Raw genomic sequence first — 21,613 nt, 5'->3', positions numbered from 1 at the left:
GACAGCAAAGGGACACACCCATACATATGCATGTATCCATTCTCCCTGCAAACTCCTCTCCCATCCAGGTTGCCACATAAGCAGAGTTCCCCGTGCTATACACTAGGTCCTTGTTGGCTATCCATTTTAGATATAGCAGTGTTTAGATGTCCATCCCAAACTCCTGAACCATCCCTTTCCCCTATCCTTCCCCGCCGCACCCCCAGGGCAACTGTAAGTTCATTCTCTAAGTCTGTGGGTCTGTTTCTGTTTGCAAGTAAGTTCATTTGTATTTCTTTTTAGAGTCTGCGTAGAATGTATGTCATTTGCTATTTCCCCTCCTCTGTCTGGCTTGCTTCACTCAGCATGACAATCTCTAGACCCATCCATGTTGCTGCAAATGATTTTATTTCATTCTTTTTAAAAACCCTGCTTCCTGCCCTTTTGAATGCCACAAGCCCCTTGCATGGAAGCCAAGATGCAGTCATATCCTCTTCCTGTTGGAATCCAGCAACAGAATTCTGTCAGTGGCTGGGCACAGGGTGGAACAAAAGCTTAGGTGATACCACGCTGATCCTGCTGAGAGGTACCTACCTAGTATTTCTAGCCGACCCACGTGTTTGGACCACTCATTTTATCAGTGAAAATTTATTTTCCTTATCCTAATTACAAACTCTTTAGGGCTGGTTGGAGATAACAGTAGTTGAACTCTATAACAGACCTCTGGTTTATGAACTATGAGAGTTTGTCAAATGCTAACTAATGAAGTGTGGGTTCCTAATGAGGGTACTTCAGATGTTAATGGACATCCCCTAGGGTGAAGAATAAAACGTGCGTGCACACGCGCGCACACACACACACACACACACACACCCTGTCTCACACTGTTTATGCTGAAGTATCTTCAAGTAAATCACAGGCAGTATAACAATATCATTAAGTTCAAATACACACAGTATAGTGAAAACTAAATATGGTAGAGTCTCATTTATCTGAAATTCAGCTATGCCATCATTTCATTTAACTGGAGTAAAGCCAAGAACCTGTGAATAAACAGAGAGAATTGTCACAGTAGATGCTCAGTACCAGATTCACCGTATTTCACGGAATCCTCTAACCTCCAAAATACATGTCCCCCCCTTTGCCTCCATAGAAAGAGATCTTTGAATAAACGTCACACTCCTAGTAATTCTGTATTTTCAGTCTCAGCCCCAGTTACCCTCTTTGGCCCTGACTCAGAGCCTGTGTGTTCTCCATCTGCATGCAAATACAAGTTCAGCTCTCTAGGGTTTTTGGACCCTTCACAGATTAAGAAGGAGACAGGGAAGCTGCTGCAGGTGGGAAAACTGACAAACGGAAATGGCAGCTTTTCAGTGCACCTGAAAATAAAGGCGGAATCGGCAAAGTTTACTAAGTAAATATAAGAACTCAGTTCTTGTAATGACTAAGTCATATAATAAGTCAGTTACTTGAGGCCAAGAGCGCTTCATACCTTAACAGACCCTGTGGGCAAAACAGAGTCTAAGGCTCACGCTCATTGTATCAGACAGCTGTTAGGCAATATTATAGACGTCTGGACTGCCTCTATCCTGAGGCTGAAGCCCCTCATTCTTGGCAGTTCTCTGCGCTCCAGCTGGTTTCCGGCAGGTTCATCCTGACAGCGCTATCCTTATACCCGAGCCTCCTGCACTGGGGCGTCTCTATTGGTGCTGGAGCCTGTGACACCTCTCAGCACCCATGTTGACAATCCGGAAGTTTCCGTGTGGTGGTAGTGGGGATGTGGGCAATGTAGGGCGGCTGGTAGATGCACTTTCCCCCCTTCTTCCTCCCAGAAGGGTTGTTCCAAGTCTCCGTCACCCATCTGGCCTCTTGGAAGATGGAGCCCCCAGGTTGAGTGGTCAAGCAGTGGCCAGCTCAGGCCAGCCCCTGACTTTCCCTGCTGCCCACATTCTGTCTGCCCGGGACTGAGCCCTCCACATAGAGTAATTCATAGAAGCTTTGCTTAGACTTGCCTTTTGAGAAACCCAGGCCAAAACACTCATCACCATCATGGAAGGTCAAGTTATTTCAAAAAATTGATGGTGAAGAATCTGCCTGCAGTCAGGAAGACCTGGGTTCAATCCCTGGGTTGGGAAGATCCTCTGGAGAAGGGAAGAGCTACCCACTCCAGTATTCTTGCCTGGAGAATCCCATGGACAGAGGAGCCTGGCGGGCTACAGTCCATGGGGTCACCAAGAGTCGGACATGACTGAGCAACTTTCACTGATTAAGATGGACCAAAAACTGGGCACTGATTTCCACATACTATTTATTTGGCACATAGAAATTCCCATTAAAAAATTTTATTGTTTATTTTATGTATTTTTGGTTGCACTGGGTCTTGGTGGCTTTGCTCAGGCTTTCTCTAGTTGTGGCAAACAGGGATTACTTTCTTTTTTTTAATTTATTTATTTTAATTGGAGGCTAATTACTTTACAATATTGTAGTGGTTTTTGCCATACATTGACATGAATCAGCCATGGGTGTGCATGTGTTCCCCATCCTGAACTCCCCTCCCACCTCCCTCCCCATCCCATCCCTCAGGGTCATCCCAGTGCACCAGCCCTGAGGACCCTGTCTCATGCATCGAACCTGGACTGGTGATCTATTTCACATATGATAGTATACATGTTTCAATGCTATTCTCTCAAATCATCCCACCCTCTCCTTCTCCCACAGAGTCCAAAAGACTGTTCTATACATCTGTGTCTCTTATGCTGTCTCACAAATAGGATTATCATTACCATCTTTCTAAATTCCATGTATATGTGTTAGTATACTATATTGGTGTTTTTCTTTCTGACTTACTTCACTCTGTATAATAGGCTCCAGTTTCATCCACCTCATTAGAACTGATTCAAATGTATTCCTTTTAATGGCTGAGTAATATTCCATTGCAGCCATGAAATTAAAAGACGCTTACTCCTTGGAAAAAAAGTTATGACCAACCTAGATAGCATGTTCAAAAGCAGAGACATTACTTTGCAAACAAAGGTCCATCTAGTCAAGGCTATGGTTTTTCCTGTGGTCATGTATGGATGTGAGAGTTGGACTGTGAAGAAAGCTGACCACCAAAGAATTGATGCTTTTGAACTGTGGTGTTGGAGAAGACTCTTGACAGTCCTTGGACTGCAAGGAGATCCAACCAGTCCATTCTGAAGGAGATCAGCCCTGGGTGTTCATTGGAAGGACTGATGCTAAAGCTGAAACTCTAGTACTTTGGCCACCTCATGTGAAGAGTTGACTCATTGGAAAAGACTCTGATGCTGGGAGGGATTAGGGGCAGGAGGAGAAGGGGACAACCGAGCATGAGATGGCTGGATGGCAACACTGACTCGATGGACGTGAGTTTGAGTGAACTCCTGGAGTTGGTGATGGACAGGGAGGCCTTGCGATTCATGGGGTCGCAAAGGTTCAGACACAACTGAACTGAACTGAATATTCCATTGTGTCTATGTACCACAGCTTTCTTGTCCATTCGTCTGCAGATGGACATCTAGGTTGCTTCCACGTCCTGGCTGGGGGTTACTCGTCATTGCAGTATTCCGGCTTCTCATTGAGGTGGCTTCTCTCATTTTGGAGCAGGGGCTCTAGGGCTCAGGCTCAACAGTCATGGTGCACAGGCTTAGGTGCTCCGCGAGCTTAGGTGCTCCGTGGGTTTGTCCGCTCCACAGCGTGTGGAATCTTCCTGGACCAGGGATCGAACCCATGTCCCCTGCATTGGCAGGTGGATTTTTAATCCACTCTGCCACCAGGGAAGTCCAGAAATACCCATCTTTAATGAGGTATAATTGACATAACGTTATATTAGTTTCAGATGAACAACAACATGCTTCAGTATTTGTAAATAATACAGAATGATCACCACAGTAAGTCCAGTTAACATGCCTCACCATACAGAGTTACAAATCTTTATCTCATGATGAGAACTTTCAAGATCCATTCCCCTACGTACTTTCGAGCATACAACACAGGTATGTAACACAGTTTTATTAACTATAGTTACCATGCACATTAGAGACCCAGGACTTACTAATTGTAACTGGAAATTTGTATCTTTTGGCCCCTTTCATGTAGAAATTTCCCATTTTGATTCAGATTCCATCGGATGGAATTCCATCTTATCCTTTGCCACAAACAATTTAAAAGAAAGTAGGGGTAATTAAACGTTTATATCTTCAACTAGCAAGAAAACCCAGCTGTCTAAAGTAGTTGTCTTCTTGAGTCTTGACAGCACAGTTGTACTGAGGGGTATTGGAAAATGCAATCAGCAGACTTGGGAGGAGATTTACCAGAATAGGCTTTCTTTCTTTTTTCTAGTTATTTACTTTCGGCTGCGTTGGGTCTTAGTTGTGGCTAGCGGGCTTGGTTACTGCGCAGCTTGTGGGATCTTAGTTCCTCGAACAGGAATCGAACTGGCATTTCCTGCACTGGAAGGTGGTTTCTTAACCCCTGGACCACCAGGGAAGTCCCAGGATATCTTTCTGCAGGAAATCAGACTTCAGCTGAGTTCTGAAGTCCTGGAGACCTTTGAAAGGATGGTGCAGCTTGAGTTTAGGGATGGAAACCATGGGCTAGAAAGCATGCATTGTGCACAAGGGTGATACTTCTTCCACGTGAAATGGAAAAAAAATCATGTTTTGTCAGCCTGTTCATTTTTGCGCACAAGGAACATAGTCAGCCCACCTAAATCAGTTCATCTGTAGCAGTTGATATTGATCATGCAAATAGCCAAAATTACTCCAGTGGCTTCTTTCTTGTGCAGAAACCAGCTACTGGTGAGTAACTTATCATTCATAGTGTTTGGGAATCAATCTTACTCCCTTGGGTGGGGCAAGAGGATTGTACTCTTGTCACTTGGCTATTGTCCTTTCAGTACAAGATCCACATGTGAGCACACACACACACACACACACACACACAGAATGCTATCTACTGTCACTAATTCTATAAAAAATTTCACCTTTAAATAGAGAAGGGAGGACAATCTCATATTTTAAAGGACCACTCTTTAAAAAATTTTTTTAAATACATCAAAGGACCACTCTTTAAAATGAATTAAAATTTTCTTACTTAAATCTTAGGCCAGATCCTAAAGGAAACAGAGAAGAAAAGACTTAAATAACAACAGCACGATCAAAGCAGAAAGTAGTAACCTAACATATTGGGCTTTCATTCTTTTGGGAATCTCTTTGAGAATTTGATGAAAGCTCTGGACCTTGAACCCCAGAAAAATGGAAATGCAAAAAAAAAAAGTTTGCATATAATTCCATGGGCCCCAGGTTAAAGAAAATGGTTATGTTTTCCCCGTGATGTTCAGTTTATCTGAGATAGCAAGAGTCGAGGTAGAATGCAGTTTTAAGGGTTCAGTCTTACGAGAGAAAGTAGATGTGCAGTGACTTTGTTTTAAAGTTATTTTGTAAATAATTTTAATTGTTCATCTTTGGTCATCATATTCTGTTACCATGGGAGTTAATCTGTCATTCTTATAATTTATTGAGAACGATTGGTAACTAATTAGGAAGGGAGTGGGGAGAGTGGGGGAAATGAAGGACAAAGACAAAAAATCCTCAAGAGAGACACAGATTGACATAGTGTCTAAATCAACTTAAATTTCTAAAGGAGACTGGAGAAATCCTAAATATCAAACAGTTGAGGGTGGACTGACTTAATATTTTTTGGCCAAAGACAGGTGGACTCCTGTCACGCAAGTCAATAATTCAGCTACTTATTGGGCACCTGCTGTGTTAACCAGCATTTTGTGTTCAAGGAACAACGAATGATGTGAATTAGATCAAGACAAAGCCTAACCTCAAAGAATTTGTCCTGCGTTCATTATAATGGAATCAAAGCTTTGAAAAGGGAAAAAGTCCTTTTAACCTTCCTTCCATGGTCTTAGCAATCAATATGTCTGGGCATTTTTCTTCAAGTCCTTCATTGTTAATGAGGTAGGGATAATGCTCTTTTGTGTTAAAATTCTGCAGTGATGGTGTTTATCTTTTGAAACGCTGCTTAGTGAGCTCATGCAAGCTGTTTGTACAAAGACAAATTAAAATCAAGTAGATAGATGCAACTAGCCTCCACATTCAGACCTCAAGTCTGAAGTCGAAGAGAAAACAGAAAATAAAAATATGTCTTTTTTCCACACATTGCAAGTTTCCGACAGAGATGCTTTCATGGAGAGGCTGGTTGCTATCTCTGGTTCCTCCATGGGAGGAATTAGCCAGGATATGGGAATTATGCATCTAGGTAGTCTAGTTAAAGGTTTTCTTCTAAGGGAATGCTTATTGTGAAGTAGCACAGGGAAAGTGATGTCAAGACTAACTAAGGGTCAAAAACAAATCTGGAGTGGTTAAAACTTTCTGAGAATACTCCAAATGCAGCCATCGTGAAACATTCTCACTTAAAGACACTGAAGCATCCAAGAAGCAGGCTCCGGGGTACAGCGGTGAAGCCTCTTTTCAACTTAATTCAGAGAGTCTGGAAGATTTTCTGAAGCCCATCAATGGGCTTCTGTCTTCAGATCTGCCTCCAAACAAATCACATATTCCACCTCCTGGTGGTCGATAAAAGAGGAGGCAAAGGAAGGAGGAAATGATCCATTCATTTAACCAGCTGCCAGGGCAGATCATCTGTCCTCAAAATAAATGTTTATTGTAAGCACCCAGATGATTTTGCCTGGTCCCCTACAAGATGCGAAAATTGCAGGGAAGATGAATTTCTGACTTGGCCGTAAGTGGAATCACAGAAGCAAACATATTTAATCAAGATGCCAGTGACGGCTCATCCCTCATCATTACGATACATTTGAGGACTGTAATTTCTCTCTCACCCGTTATATTTGCTTCTTTTCACATTTCCTGAGCTGACTGTGTTTGGAAGTCAGCAGGTCATTTCCCCTTCTTTCATGCTCTAATAGATTTCACTCTCAAGATCTCACACTCCAGCAGCACCGGACTGCTGTGCAAGGGTTAGTCAAGCAACAAGAAATGCTTGCAGACAGAGAACAGCAATTTCTTTTTCATCTGAAGAAAAATGAGAGTTTTAAGATGCTTATCACACCCAGATTTGAATATATATATATATATGAAATCCCTGATTCTTCTCCATAGAAAAAACTTTTGGTCTCAAGGCCTTTAATGTTTCAATTCTTATTGTGATCCAGTTTATTGGCATAAGGATATTCTTCAAAGCATTGAAAGGTTAGGGCCTGTGTCAATATCTATGTCCTGTAATCAGAGCCTAGTTGGATGGGAGTGTTGTGGCGTGATGCATTTGATGTGTGAAAATGGACTGCACGTGCGTGCTTGGTCACTTCAGTTGTGTCTGACTCTGCAATTCCATGGACTGTAGCCCACCAGGCTCCTCTATCCGTGGGATCCTCCAAGCAAGAGTACTGGAGTGGGTTGCCATGCCCTTCTCTAGGGGATCTGACCCACCCAGGGATTGAAACTGCACCTCTTAAAGTCTCCTGCATTGGCAGGTGAGTTTTTTGTTGCTGTTTTTACCACTAACGCCACCTGGAAAGCCCAATGGACTGCATATCTTGGAATGCTGAAAACCATCTTCCCACTTTGATATTGGTGTCATGAGCAACTGTGAGATGGGAACTGAAAGGTTTCCAACATCTATTGTGGGTCTCCTCTTATAAGCTGTCACTTTGAAGCTCTAGGACACGCCTCCCAAGTTACTGTAAGGTGAGCTTGAGTGTTGACTTTTGTGATTTTGGCTTAAATGTTTGAGTCTCTGGGTGCAGCTACTCTTCCTTGGGTCGTTCTCAGATTTCTACCGCCCCTTCTCTCTTCACCCCTTTCTTTTTCTTTCTCCCTTGATGGTTTTAGGAGGCTTCTCCTATCCTTTCTTTTCCTATCAGATAACTCCCATCTGAGCGTTCACAGAAAGACAAAGAGGAAGTCACTCACATTCCAAGAAAAGACCAAACCTGTTAGACTGGCTGTTAATCTTAAATGTTGCCCAAAATGTAGCATATTTGGCAGCTCAGAGAATGACCTAGAAGCTCATGCTCAGAAATCACTCATTAAACTGGAGGTAGGATGTAAGATATAGTTTGGGCCAAGGCAGAAAAGAAGGAGAGACGACCTCAATGGGTTGCCATTTCCTTCTCCAATGCATGAAAGTGAAAAGTGAAAGTGAAGTTGCTCAGTCGTGTCCGACTCTTAGCGACCCCATGGACTGCAGCCTACGAGGCTCCTCCGTCCATGGGATTTTTCAGGCAAGAGTACTGGAGTGGGATGCCATTGCCTTCTCATTGGAGGTAGGTTACCTTTATTCAGGCAAGGAGGGGTAACAGTTGGCCTAAGGCTGAGCATGAGAGGGATCAGGGAGGCTTTATATTTAAAGGGAGGTTTGTGGAAGCGATAAGGGAAGCGTTAGTCAGGCGAGACATTTTGGGTAATCTTTAGTTGAGATGGCATTTGTAGTTGAACAAGGGATGGGAGGTTTTGGGCAGGGGGTGATAAGTCCCCTGGGCAGGGGGCAGTAATTCCTGGGCAGATGTAGGGGGTGGGAGGTTTCTGGGCAGGGGGTGAAAAGTTCCAGGTAGATGCAACCGGCCCGGAGCATCAGGGCAGGACTTAAAGTTCAGTTTTGTTTTCCCCAAAGTTAGATGATTCAGCAAGGGCCTTTAAGACCATTGTTTTCTTTTCCAGGCCAAAGGACTCCTTCATAGGAAGCCTCACAGTGAAACCTGTTGGTGGAAGCTGGGGGTTGAGTCTCAGGGAACACAAATGTCTTTCATCAAGTTGTTGGCTTCACATACACAATCCTGTGTTGGCACCAGTCCAAGAGATGAACATCTCATGAGGAACCCAAAAGCAGGCTGAACATTCATTGTGCAGTTTGTGGGTTTTTTGGAAAACCTTGGCATCTTATCAGTCATACTCTGAACAGCCCTGCTGAAGTCACATAAGTGCTTTTATTTTTCTGAGAACTCATCATTGACTAACCGTTCCTGTAAACATATTTAGCAGTGCCTGCTCTGTGCAGGGCTCTGTGCTAGACGCTGCAGAGTCTGATTTTATGCCTCACTCCACAGGCCCAGCAGTCTATCCTGTGGCAAGACAGGTTACCCTGAAGTTGCCTCTGGGATGGATATTACATTGTAGAAAGTTTCCTGGGGAGGGTTGTTGGGGTCAACACCTGTGGAAGAAGGGACAGAAACAGGATTGAGGAAGGGAAGAAACTGGGCCTTGACTGGTCTCAATGGAGGCTTAAGCCAGCCCTGCAGGTGGTTTATTCTTCAGAGTCATGGTGAGTTGGAGCAGTGGTACTCCACCTGGGTAATGGACTTCTGCTCTTTTAGGTCAGTCACTGGATGGGGTTGTTGGGAAAAGGTGTGACTTAGGGCAAGATGACTCCGTTGGGCAGAGACAGCATTGCCATCGCCTGGGAGATGAAGCCTTCTGATCCTAAGAGGAATCTGGATGCCTCACCATAGTGTCCACTACATTATGCTAGAAGGCTTTTGGCTACTCCACAGAACCTCTTGACTGTCTTGTCCCAGAGTAATACCTCAGGAATAAAGCCACTGAAGGGGCAGTTAGTTCAGTGGCTCAGCAACACATTCAAGAGCCTTTGCATCTTTCTGCTCCGTCAACCGAAGAGGTCTCCTTTCTTTTCTGATCCTCCTTCCTGTCGCCGTCACAAGGGTAATGACGGTGGAGCAGGTCCAGGAGACGCTGTGAAGAAAAGAGACGCCATCTTTCCCTCTGAGCCCTTTCTGTTATCAAGGAAAAATGTTCTTTCATCACTCTCTTTTTTTCATTGAGGTAAAATATATGCAACATGCTATTTATTATTTTAACCATTCATAAGTGTATTAATTCTGTAGCATTAAGTATATTCACAGTGTTGTATGTGGACTTCCCAGGTGGCGCTAGTGGTAAAGAATCCGCCTGCCAATGCAGGAGACCCAGGTTCGATCCCTGGGTCTGGAAGATCCCCTGGAGAAGGGCATCGCAACCCAAGCCAATAAGATTCCCATGCCTATAGAATCCCTGTGGACAGAGGAGCCTGGTGGGCTACGGTCCACGGAGTCACAAAGAGTCAGACATGACTGAAGTGACTTGGCACATGGCACAGTGTTGTATACCTATCTTCACTTTTATATTCAAATGTTTTTCATCACTCTCAAAAAAAAAACAAAAACCCCTATACCTATGAAGCAATAGGTATTGCTTCCCAATTCCTAGTGATCTCCATTCTACTTTCTCTATGAATTGCCTTTTCTACGTTCTTTGTATAAATGGAATCGTAACCATATTTGTCCTTCTGTGCCTGGTTTATTTCATATTTTCAAGTTTCATCCATGTTGTGACTTGTATCAAAAGTTTGTTCCTTTTTATGGCTGAATAGTATTCCATTGTATGGATGGACAGCATTTTGTTTATCCATTCATCTACTAATGGACACTTGGGTTACTTCCACCTTGTGGCTATTGTTAATAATGTTTCTATGAACATTGGTGCTCAAATGCCTGTTCAAGTCCCTGCTTTCCAACCTTCTGAATAGATACATAGATTTGGAATGGCTGGATCATATGATAATTTGATATTTAACCTTTTGAGAAGTTTTATTTTTTGCAGCAGCAGCAGCTTCACCACTTTCCATTCCCATCTGTGATGCATAAGGGTTCCAGTTTCTCTACATTGTAATTAACACTTGTTATTTCCCTTTCAAAAGTTATAGCCACCCTTTCTCTCTGAGAAGTGCAATAACCTGGGGCTTCCTGCCTGGTCCAAGGGGGCTATAGAAATCCTCTGAGAGATAAGAATGGTTAGACTGAAGCCGAAGCCTGTGGGCTGCAGTCAAACCAGAGACGGTGGATTCCATAGGGTGGGGGCAAAGCAAGAGAGTCACGGCAAGGGCCAGGCTTCTTCCTGGGAAACCACAGCCCCTCTGCACCACGGCACAGCACCCTCATTGACGGAGTGTGTCCATCCTGAGTCCATGGCGAGGAGTAAATGAGAGAAAGCCTATGGCACGCTTAGCCCAGCATCCAGCACAGAGTCAGCCATTAATATGTAATTTCTGTTTCCTTTCCAGGAGCAAAATGAGGGTCCCAGACTGTGGCTCAGAACAGGACTAGGGGGACTTCCCTTGTGATCCAGTAGTTTAAGAACCCGACTCGCAATGCAGGGTACATGGATTTGATCCCTAGTTGGGGGACAAAGATCCCACATGCTTTGGGGCAAGTAAGCCCCGGTGCCGGGAAAGGTAGGAAGGAAGAAACTGCATTTTAAAAAAGAACAGGACTTCGAGAGGCTCCTTTCAGAGGTACTGGATTGTAACCCAGAGTGGAGGGACAGAAGGAACCTCCCGAGTTGTAGGGTGCCCTATGGAAACATTCAGCTGCTTCCTGTCTTTCCCAGAGGCACCCACGATGAGCAGCCACTGCAGACCATCGTCTCTGGGCTTCCTGTCAGAGCCCCTGGCTCCTCACACACCCGCACAAGCTCCCAGGACCCTTGGCCATGGCCTGCGTGCTTCTTGCAGATCCCCTCTTCAGTGGATGCTCCCACCCAGCTGCTGTCCTTTCTGGGGAGTTGCCCTTGTACACAGGTTCACCCAGCTCAGGAGGCACCCTGAGGCTGGATGATGCAGAGTCACCTGGCTCCACGGGATCTGCCAAGGCTCACTGTGCATGAGCTTCTCCCCAGGCCCATCCTGCCTTCCTCGCGTCAAGCATCTCCCCAAAAGCCTTCTGCATCGGACTCTGGGAGTCCAGACTCAGGCCAGCAATCTCTTCACTGTGTGTTGTCTTTGCCCCTCCAACTACAGCCACTCATCTGACCTCCCAGGCACCCTCCTTCCACTAAAATGCAGTCATATCTTATGCCGAAATGGGTGCTGATAGGTTAACGTGCATGCGTGATAATCTCTTCAGTCACGTCCAACTCTGCAACCCTATGGACTGCAGCCTGTCCATGGGATTCTCTAGGCAAGAATACTGGTGTGGGCTGCCATTCCCTCCTCCAGGGGATCTTCTTGACCTAGGGATCGAACCCCTCTCTTTTATGTCTACCTGCATTGGCAGGTTGGTTCTTTACCACTAGCACCACATGGGAAGCCTGATGGATTAATATGTTGCCCAATAAAAACAGTGATAATTATGTGGGAACTGACCCTTATGTGCATCTAGCAATCTGCAAAACCTACATGATTTTGTTTGCAAATTAGAATAGCCTGATAGTCTCTGAAATGCTTCTGCCTGGATTTGAATCTTGGTCCTGCTGCTTATTAGCCTTGTGACCTTGACCCAACTATATAACCTATAAAAGGCTCAATTTTCCCATCTGTAAAATGAGGATACTACTGGTGCCCTCCTCCTAAATTTTTGTTAGAATTAAATGAGCCCGTACATGGATGGGTCTCAGAATAACCACGACACGTAGTAAGCACATAGTATCCATTAGGCATTAGTGTTTTTCAAATTGGAGTGTAATTGCCTTACAATGTTGTGTTGGTTTCTGCTATACAGCGAAGTGAATCAGCTATGTGTATACATATATCCCCTCCCTCTTGAACTTCCCTCCCATCTCACTCCCATCCCACTCCTCTGCTGCTAAGTCACTTCAGTCGTGACCGACTCTGTGCGACCCCATAGACGGCAGTCCACCAGGCTCCCGCATCCCTGGGATTCTCCAGGCAAGAACACTGGAGCAGGTTGCCATTTCCTTCTGCAATGCATGAAAGTGAAAAGTGAAAGTGAAGTCGCTCAGTCGTGTGACTCTTAGCGACCCCATGGACTGCAGCCTATCAGGCTCCTCCATCCATGGGATTTTTCAGGCAAGAGTACTGGAGTAGGGTGCCATTGCCTTCTCCAATCCCACCCCTCTGGGTCATCCCAGAGCCCCGAGCTGAGCTCCCCAGGCTGGCATTCGTACTTGCTCCTCTCAAGAACCCCGTGTGTTATTGTAATTCCTGCCTGTGTTGGACACCTCTTGTGCCCACCTCATGCTCCCAGCCCACCTTTTCACTCCAGCTGTTCCTGCGGCACAAGTGTAACTCACCAGCAACGTGCCCAGCCACACTGCCTACTTCCTGCCCTGGCTTCTCTGCCACCCCCACCTGAGATGCCCGTGACTACACTCAGCCATTCTGACCCAAGCAAACCTGAAAGTGTGAGAGAGCTGACCTCCCACGTAGACCCCTTGACCAAAGAGGAACTGGGGCCAACGGGAAAACAGTCCCCTTTTCATTCCTAGAGAGAATTCTGAGCTATAATGTGTCCCATGGAGGTCCCGCAGCAGTGGGCACCCACAGCTTGACTCTTCCCTCCTTTCATTTCCCTCTTCCCAGCTGCCTACTCCTGTTACTCGAGGTCACTTCCCCAAATGAACTACCCACATACAAGCCCTTGCCTCATGCTCTGTTTGGGGAACCATCTCACTGTGTACACAAAGAGTGGCAGAACAAAGAGAGGCTTGTTTTCCGTGAAGAATCAGACCTGGACTCAAGTCAGATTTCTTCCACCTCCCACATCTCGTTTCCTCAAGCTGTGCCCCGCCCCGGTTCATACATGCGCCTTTTAACGGAGGCCTCCCACGAGCTGGGTAAGCCGAAGGAAAACCGAGGAGAAAACAGCTGTGACCAGGCAGCTTTGTTTTGTTTTGTTGTTTTGGAGTGGGGCAGGGGTTGGTTTATTTTTTAGCCAAACTGCGTGGCATGTGAGATCTTAGTTCCTTGACCAAGGATAGAACCTGTGGCCCCTGCAGTGGAAGTGTGGAGTCTTAACCACTGGCCCTCCAGGGAAGTTCTGGAACAGGCAGCTTTGGACTTTTTCATTTCACAGCCCCTTCATGTCCCTGCTAAGAGCCTGTGCCACACAGCCAAAGGTTTCACATGACCGGAGCAGGGACTCTTGTCAAATTTGTCTTGGTACCACTGGCCCTTGGGGCCTGGTATACAGGAGGCGCTCAGGAAACACTTGCTCGGTACACAAGTCCAGCAAGCAAACTACTGATGGTTTCTTTTTAATCTTTGCTTTATATGTGGCCATGTTTGTTCATATACTTGTTTATTTTTATGCTGGTTTAGAACATAATTGCCGATGGACAGAGAACATTTAAGGAAGGGTTGTTTACCTTTTTCCCGAGCTACATTAAAACAGATTCACATGCCTGCAAAGTATTCAAAGAATATTGGATATTTCTTGAAATTATGGTTAAAAAAAAAAAACAACTGTTTGTCGGGTTGACTGGTGAAAGAAATAGAAGCCCTCGAACTGTGGCTTGTAGGACACACGTAGCTCAGAGATGCAGGGGTTTCACCTGTACCGATTGTTTAATACTTGAAATTCTGAAGTTTGCAGAGGGTCCTACCACTTCCTATAACTTCTGCCTGCCCTGATTCTCAAGTTGGTGTTACCTGCCTAGCCCTGGTAGGTGGATGGGTTTGTGACCCCCATACAGAGACACAACAGGCTCCAAGAGTTGACGGAACTGACTGGCATCATTCCTGACTCCCCCTGCAGCTTGCTCACTGCCCCCCACCACCATCAACAGGTGCCCCATGGCAGCGTGACCTCCTCCTCTTTCCAGGTACTACAAGATCACCGTGGTGCTCATGTGCTTCGTAGTCCCCACGCTGGTGCCCTGGTACATCTGGGGAGAGAGCCTGTGGAACTCCTACTTCCTGGCCTCCATCCTCCGCTACACCATCTCACTCAACGTCACCTGGCTGGTCAACAGCGTCGCCCACATGTATGGAAACAGGCCCTATGACAAGCACATCAGTCCTCGGCAGAACCCGCTCGTCACCCTGGGTGCCATCGGTGAGTGTCACATGGGAACCCCTGGGGACAGTGGGTGTTCAGACCTTCTTGACTTCTCGGCGGTTTTGCAGGACATGTCAAGGGAGGCAAGGGAGTGGAGTGGACTGAAATGGATTTGGGCTTTGGCGTTAGAATCCTGGCTCTTGGACAAGCCTCTTACTCTCTGGTTTACAGCTTTCTTATTTGTGAAATGGAAACAGGAATACCTGCTTCATAAGGGTATTATGGGTTCAGTCCCTGGGTTGAGGAGATCCCTTGGAGAAGGAAATGGCAACCCACTCCAGTATTCTTGCCTGGAGAATCCCCATAGACAGAGGAGCTTGGGGGGCTACAGTCCATGGGGTCGCAGAGAGTCAGACCTGACTGAGGGACTCACACTTCACTTTCAAAGGGGTTATGAGAATTAAATAAGATACTATAGATCATCTGCTTAGTATGGTGCCTGGCACATAGTAGGTAATCAGTAATTAGCAGCTATTTATTTTTACGCTAGCCATTTCCCTACTAAAGGAGGAATAGCAGTTGATGTCGCTCTCAAATTGCCTGACCGCTCTTAGCCTCAGCTGTCCAACATTTGGCTGACCATTTAAAAAAGGCCCTCAAACAGAGGGATGGAGAGAAACGGGACCTTGACAATCTCGTGGGACCGCAGAATGGTTAAGAGTCAGTCTGACAGGCTTAGTTGAGGCTTGGTTCCTCTGCTCAATCTCTGGGCAAGTTAGCAGGCTCCTCCCCACCTTGTGTTCTCATCTGTAAAGTGGGGATAAGAGTAGCGTTGACCTTCACCCAGGGTCACCATAGGGTTAGGTTACCTAGTGTTTGCAGCAGTGCTTAGCAGGAAACAAGCCTTCAGGGATGTTGTTTTCCTTACTAGCCTAATGGTCTTAGGCAAATAACTTGTCCCTTCTGTGCACTTCCATCCTCATTTTAAAGTAGGGTTATTCATAGCAGCTAGCTGAGTGATGTGAGGATTATAAGTATTAATATCCTTTGACGAATTCAGCCCTGTGGTTGGCACACAATAAGTGATTAATAGATGTTACCAGGACTTCCCTGGTAGCTCAGCTGGTGAAGAATCCGCCTGCAATGCAGGAGATCCAGGTTTGATTCCTGGATTGGGAAGATCCCCTGGAGAAGAGGTAGGCTACCCACTCTAGTATTCTTGGGCTTCCCTGTGGCTCGGTTTGTAAAGAATCCGCCTACAATGCGGGAGACCTGGGTTCAGTCCCTGGGTTGGGAAGATCCTCTGGAAGAGGGCATGGCAAACCACTGCAGTATTCTTGCCTGGAGAATCCCCATGGACAGAGGAGCCTGGCAGGCTGCAGTCCATGGGGTTGCAAAGAGTTGGACACGATTGAGCGACTAAGCACAGCTGTGTCTTGATGGAAGCGTCTTGGGCTTCTGTATAAGCTGAGCTTGAGCTCGAGACTAAACCCAGGAAGGAAGTTTCCTGCTGTTAAGTATAAACAGTCTCTGCATCACTCCGCAATGAATTTCTGCCATCGTGGTGTACGGGTCACCCATTCATTAAGACCCTAGGGATCTTGTGTTGACAAGAGCAATGTAAGTTGAATAAAGACCCTATTTTGCTTTGGGAATAACTTGATAAGCAGAGAGAAAAGTATGAGCTTCCTTACCCCTCCTATTGTTTTCTCTTCATCTCACTCTTTGTCTTTAATAAGAATCGTGGTGAGGGAAGCCACATCCAGTGGTGACTGAGAGCGACAAGAGTGGGCCCCATGCATCTGTTACCGCCTTACATAGGGGATGGTGGGCCAGGAAACCCAAGGAATGTGCCCACGACACAGGTCCTGAAAAACTGGGTGTTGGCTTGAAGACTCTCAATGTCTGCACTGAACTCTCAGCCAGCTTTCCTGATAAAGGTCACTAAAAGACTCTTGTTACACCAGCCATATGGGAGACCCGGGGCTATGTTCAGAGTTCTTAGAACAGTGCCTATTTCTGAAAAATAGGGGGAAACTCTAGAACTCTAGTCCAAGAATGATGGGTAGAAAAGACCTAAATTAAAAAGAAGAGCACAGACCACAGACTGATCCATCTGATGGACTCATCGTACAGCAGAATCTTCCAAATGCGGTCAGTAGAAGAACTGTATGGTGACCAGTAGCCACTTAAGAAGTAAAGGAAGAATCTGGCGGTTCCTCAAATAGTTAAAAATGGTTACTATAGGATACAGCAACTCCACTCCTATATTTATACCCTAGAGAAAAGACAATGTATGTCCACATAAAAACTTGTATATGAGTGTTCATAGCAGCATTATTCATAACAGCTAAAAAGTAGAAATACAGCAAATGTCACTCACCTGATGAATGGATGAATGCAATGTGGTATATCCATACCATGGAATACTCTTCAACAATGAAAACAGATGAAGTACTGATACCTGCTACAACCTTGAAAACAGTATACTGAGTGAAAGAAGCCAGTCGCAAAAGACTGCATATTATTCGATTTCATTTACACGAAATGTTCAGAATAAGCCAATCTACAGAGACTGTATTAGTAAAAGTAAATGTGAAAGTTGCTCAGTCGAGTCCGACTCTTTGTGACAGTATATGTGTGTGTATATATATGAGAAGAAAATGGTCAACCCACTCCAGTATCCTTGCCTGGGAAATCCCATGGACAGAGGAGCCTGGCAGGCTATGGTCCTGGGGTCACAAAGAGTCAGAGACGATGTATATACATATACACGCACATGGCAGTTTAGTTGCTAAGTTGTCTCCAACTCTTAGCTCCTTAGTAATTATATATATAATATTGCTTATAATAAGTCTCTCTCTACCTATGTATTGGGTGTGTTCTGTAAGATCACATGGAAACCTGACCGAACTTTTTGGCCAGCCCAATATACATCCGCATAGAGGCAGATGTATTCTGTTTCTGCGTGTGCCCATGTGTGTGTGTTTCCGGGAACGGGGTGGGGGAAGGAGGAGAGATTGATGATGAGGAACTGGCTGGTGAGATTACGGAGGCTGAGTCCCACTGTCTGCCATCTGCAAGCGGGAGACCCTGGAAAGCCAGTGGTATGACTAAATCTGAGCACCAAGGCCTGAGAACTAGGGGAGCTGATGATGCAGGTCCCAGTCTGAGGGCAGGAGAAGATGAAATATACATTCAATCAGTGTCCAGAAAACAGGGGGCAATTCCTCCTCCGGGCCCTTAAGGCACTGGCTGATGTCCACTCACATGGAGGAGGACCGTCTACTTTACTGACTCCACTGCTTCAAATGCTAATCTCATCCAGAAACACCTTCACAGACACCCAGAAATAAGGGTTAATCTGCACACTCCTTGGCCAGTCAGGTTAACATGTAAACTTAACCATCACAGAGAAAGAAAGTAGGACTGGAAGGATGGGGGGATGGATGGGGCTCAACATCCATCCATCCTTGGGGAGTGGAGTTTCTTTTTAGGTAGTGAAAATGTTATAAAGATCGTTGTGGGGATGCCTGCACAACTCTGCAAATATACTGAAAGCCATTAACTTGGATACTTTAAATGGGTGAATTGTACGGTGAATTACATTTCAATAAAGCTGTTTGAAAAAAAATGAAAAAAGATGTGAGACTCCTCCTGAAAACACCCTGGGGGAGGGGCAGTAAGGGAGGAAAAGTTACTCACTGTGAAGGGAAGAGTAATATATAGGCAGATTTTGGATATTTAAAGATCCAACTCCTTAATTCACTTACTTATGGGAACGATTATCATTTATCTCTTCCGAGCTTTCCCAAGAAGTCTTCCTTTAATCCCTTCAGTCGACAGAGGCTATTTTTCTTTTATGAACATACATCAAAATGATGATCTGTTATCAGCCATTCGGCATTTAGCTTCCGAAGTACATCTCTAAAGTCATGGGAGCATGTCACCAGTTCACAGGGAAAATTCATCTTGAGACTTTATGCTGATAACTTTATTGTTATTTTTCTGTTCCTATCGTTTGTCTAGCCAATTCAGTGAATGCTCCCTAAGGGCAGACGTCAAGTACAGTAAGTCCCCTACATACAAACACGTTCTATTCCGAGAGCAAGTTCGGAAGTCCGGTTTGTTCAGAAATCCAACAAAGTTAGCCTAGGTAGCCATCTAACGCAATCGGCTATATAGTACTGAACTGTAATAAGTCTCTAATACTTTTCACATAGATAATACATACATAAAAAGGAAACAAAAAATAAAGCATCTCTAATCTTACAGTCCAGTATCTTGAAATGCATGCGCAGTACAACAGATGGCACACCACACATCTTTGTAGGTTTTTACATAGGGGACCTTCTGTAAGACTTTTTTTCCCCATGGAGCCTAACACAGGGTCTTGCAATCTCGTGGCATTTAAAAGCTCTGCAGAGAGGTGCTGATAGTGTTATTTCAAGCCTACTTTGTCTTCCAGGTGAAGGTTTCCATAACTACCATCACACCTTTCCCTTCGACTACTCTGCGAGTGAATTTGGCTTAAATTTCAACCCAACCACCTGGTTCATTGACTTCATGTGTTGGCTGGGGCTAGCCACTGACCGCAAACGGGCAACCAAGCAGATGATCGAAGCCCGGAAAGCCCGGACTGGAGACGGGAGCGCCTGACTTCTGGACCCTGCATCTGCGCCCGCTGTCAACGACGCCTCGGTTCACGGCCTTTGTTACCACACTACTCTTGTTCATTGGATCGTGGGAGGGGGCGCAAGCTGGGGAGAGAACAGAATCCACGCAGTTTGCGGATTTTTCTCGTTGGTCTCAAAATAATGTCAAGATACAAACTATCAATGAAAAGAATTTTTTAAAAGTCAGTGTAACTATGCTTTAACACTAGAACGCGGACATGTGATTTAATCGCTATAGCTACAACATGTCATTCAAACATACATCGTCATGTGCTTGTACTTGTACGTGATGTTACCCCGACAGGATGAAGGAATTTCACATTCTTTCAGTGTGATTCAGGAGAGCCTTTGTTTTCTGTTTTAAACCCAGCCTTATTTTCAAACAGACTATCTGAAGGAGCAGAGAGGCAGGGTGGAAGACAAAAGAGAGGGTCTAAATAGTAAGGAAAGAATGTTTCTGCTTTGTAATTATTGTGTGTGTTTGTTGTTGCTTTAAAGGAAGAAAATTGAAAATGTTAAAAAATGAGAATACAGGAAATGGCTCTCTTATTTTTTTGCCCTGTTTCCAGCTTGTTGATGTTCCACTTTCTTTGCTTCAAGGGGTCTGTTCACTGCTCAGCTAGTTTTGTGTCCTGAGCTGTCCGTCCAGCTGACCCTATAAATCAGTGCCTGTTTTAAGTGTTTGATTTTGTTCTCTTTGCTATTGTCATTTTAAGATGTAGAACTCAGAAGTGCCAGACATCAAATGAAGCTCAAATGAAGCTCTCATTTAAATGTTTAGACACCTAATTTATATTCTAATTGATCCTAGCCACTGATGCATGTACTTTACCTAGTCCTGCTAAATAAGCATATTAATTTTCCACACCAGGTCATCAGATCTGAATAACCAACAGTTATCTAGAACTCAGTGTCTACAAATGTTTCACCTGCATGCGGCCTTCATTGATTTTGCAGCAAGACATAAAGTGATCATTATGTAGCCTCTGGATTTTAAAAAAATTTGTGTGTTAAGTCGCCTTGTAAAGAGCATGTCGAATTAATGGGACAGCGTGCCCTTTGTGTTAGATGTTAGAGCAAAAGAGAGCCTTATAGTTTGGCATCAGAGCACTTCGAAGATAGTGCTGCAAAGATAGGGAAGATGTAGGATTTAAATTCACATTTTTGAAAAGAAGTGACGCCAGTAAGGAATTGTCATAATAAAGTTCTTCATCCAGCAGGTGTTTAACGGTGTTATTTTTGCCATTAATAATGTGTAAACTATGAGTGATTCACAATAAATGATTATGAATTCGTTGGTGTTCCTGACCTGATACTTAAACCCAGTTTGAATGTCCCCCAAGGGTGCCTTATGCTATGTGATGACCACATAATGCACGTTTGATTTGGGCTCTGGGCTAACAACAGCCCCTAAGACAGGACCTCTCCTATCCCATCAGTCTTATGCATAACCAGAGGGAAAACCAGCAGGTTTTATTTGGACTGTAGAGCACCAGGGACTGGTTTTGTGAAAGACAATTTTTTCACAGACTTGGGGTGAGTGTGTTGGGGGGGTGGTTTCAGAATGATTCAAGTGCATATTACATTTATCGTGCACTTTATTGCATCAGCTTTACCTCAGGTCATCAGGCATTAGATCCCAGAATTGGGGACCCCTGCTGCCCCAGTGGTGTCATTTCTCACTCACCAGCACCTTTGCTTGTACTGCTTCGAGCTGACACATGGGAACCCAACTCCTATATGTCATCAAAACATCACAAAGCATCCCTTCCTCCCCACAGCCCTGCCGAGGTGGGCAGATGGACTCAACTCTCACAGCCCTGCCTCTCAGCTCTGCTCCATTCCATGCTCCTCACTCTCTGCCCATCTTTTGCCCCAAAGCAGTGCTCTGGCCGTCAGCTGTCAACGTCCTAGCCTGCCTGCAGTTGAGTGAGAGGCCAGCCCTCAGTGGGGGCCAGACTGGATTTCATTCATAAGGACTCTTATGAGGCGGCATTGTTCAGCTGTTCCATACCCTAACCATATGTTGCTAAGACTTTGAATGCAGTGTTGGTAGAGTGTAGATATAGTCCAAGACGAATCTATATCCACCATATTAGGCCATATTTCTGATTGGCCATATTTCTGTGAATTTTTGAGCTCTCAAAGTACTAAACTTATTTGCTTATCTATTAATAGAAAA

The 21,613-nt window shown here is 45.0% G+C and overlaps 1 protein-coding gene across 1 annotated transcript in view; it reads left to right on the top strand.

Annotated features, from left to right (window-relative positions):
• SCD5 (stearoyl-CoA desaturase 5) overlaps positions 1-20,725 on the top strand; it is a 172,429-nt gene extending 151,704 nt beyond the window's left edge. Inside the window, exons 4-5 of the mRNA XM_069594547.1 lie at positions 14,580-14,812; positions 19,224-20,725. Of these exons, the coding sequence (XP_069450648.1) occupies positions 14,580-14,812; positions 19,224-19,414 (424 nt within the window). The 3' untranslated portion in view covers positions 19,415-20,725. The remainder of the gene's footprint in view (positions 1-14,579; positions 14,813-19,223) is intronic.
• The last annotated feature ends 888 nt before the right edge of the window (positions 20,726-21,613 follow it).

This window comes from Ovis canadensis, chromosome 6 (genome assembly GCF_042477335.2).
Source record: "Ovis canadensis isolate MfBH-ARS-UI-01 breed Bighorn chromosome 6, ARS-UI_OviCan_v2, whole genome shotgun sequence".
NCBI lineage: Eukaryota > Metazoa > Chordata > Mammalia > Artiodactyla > Bovidae > Ovis > Ovis canadensis.
Note: the sequence above shows the minus strand (reverse complement) of the source record. Positions and strands in the feature narration are given on the sequence as shown.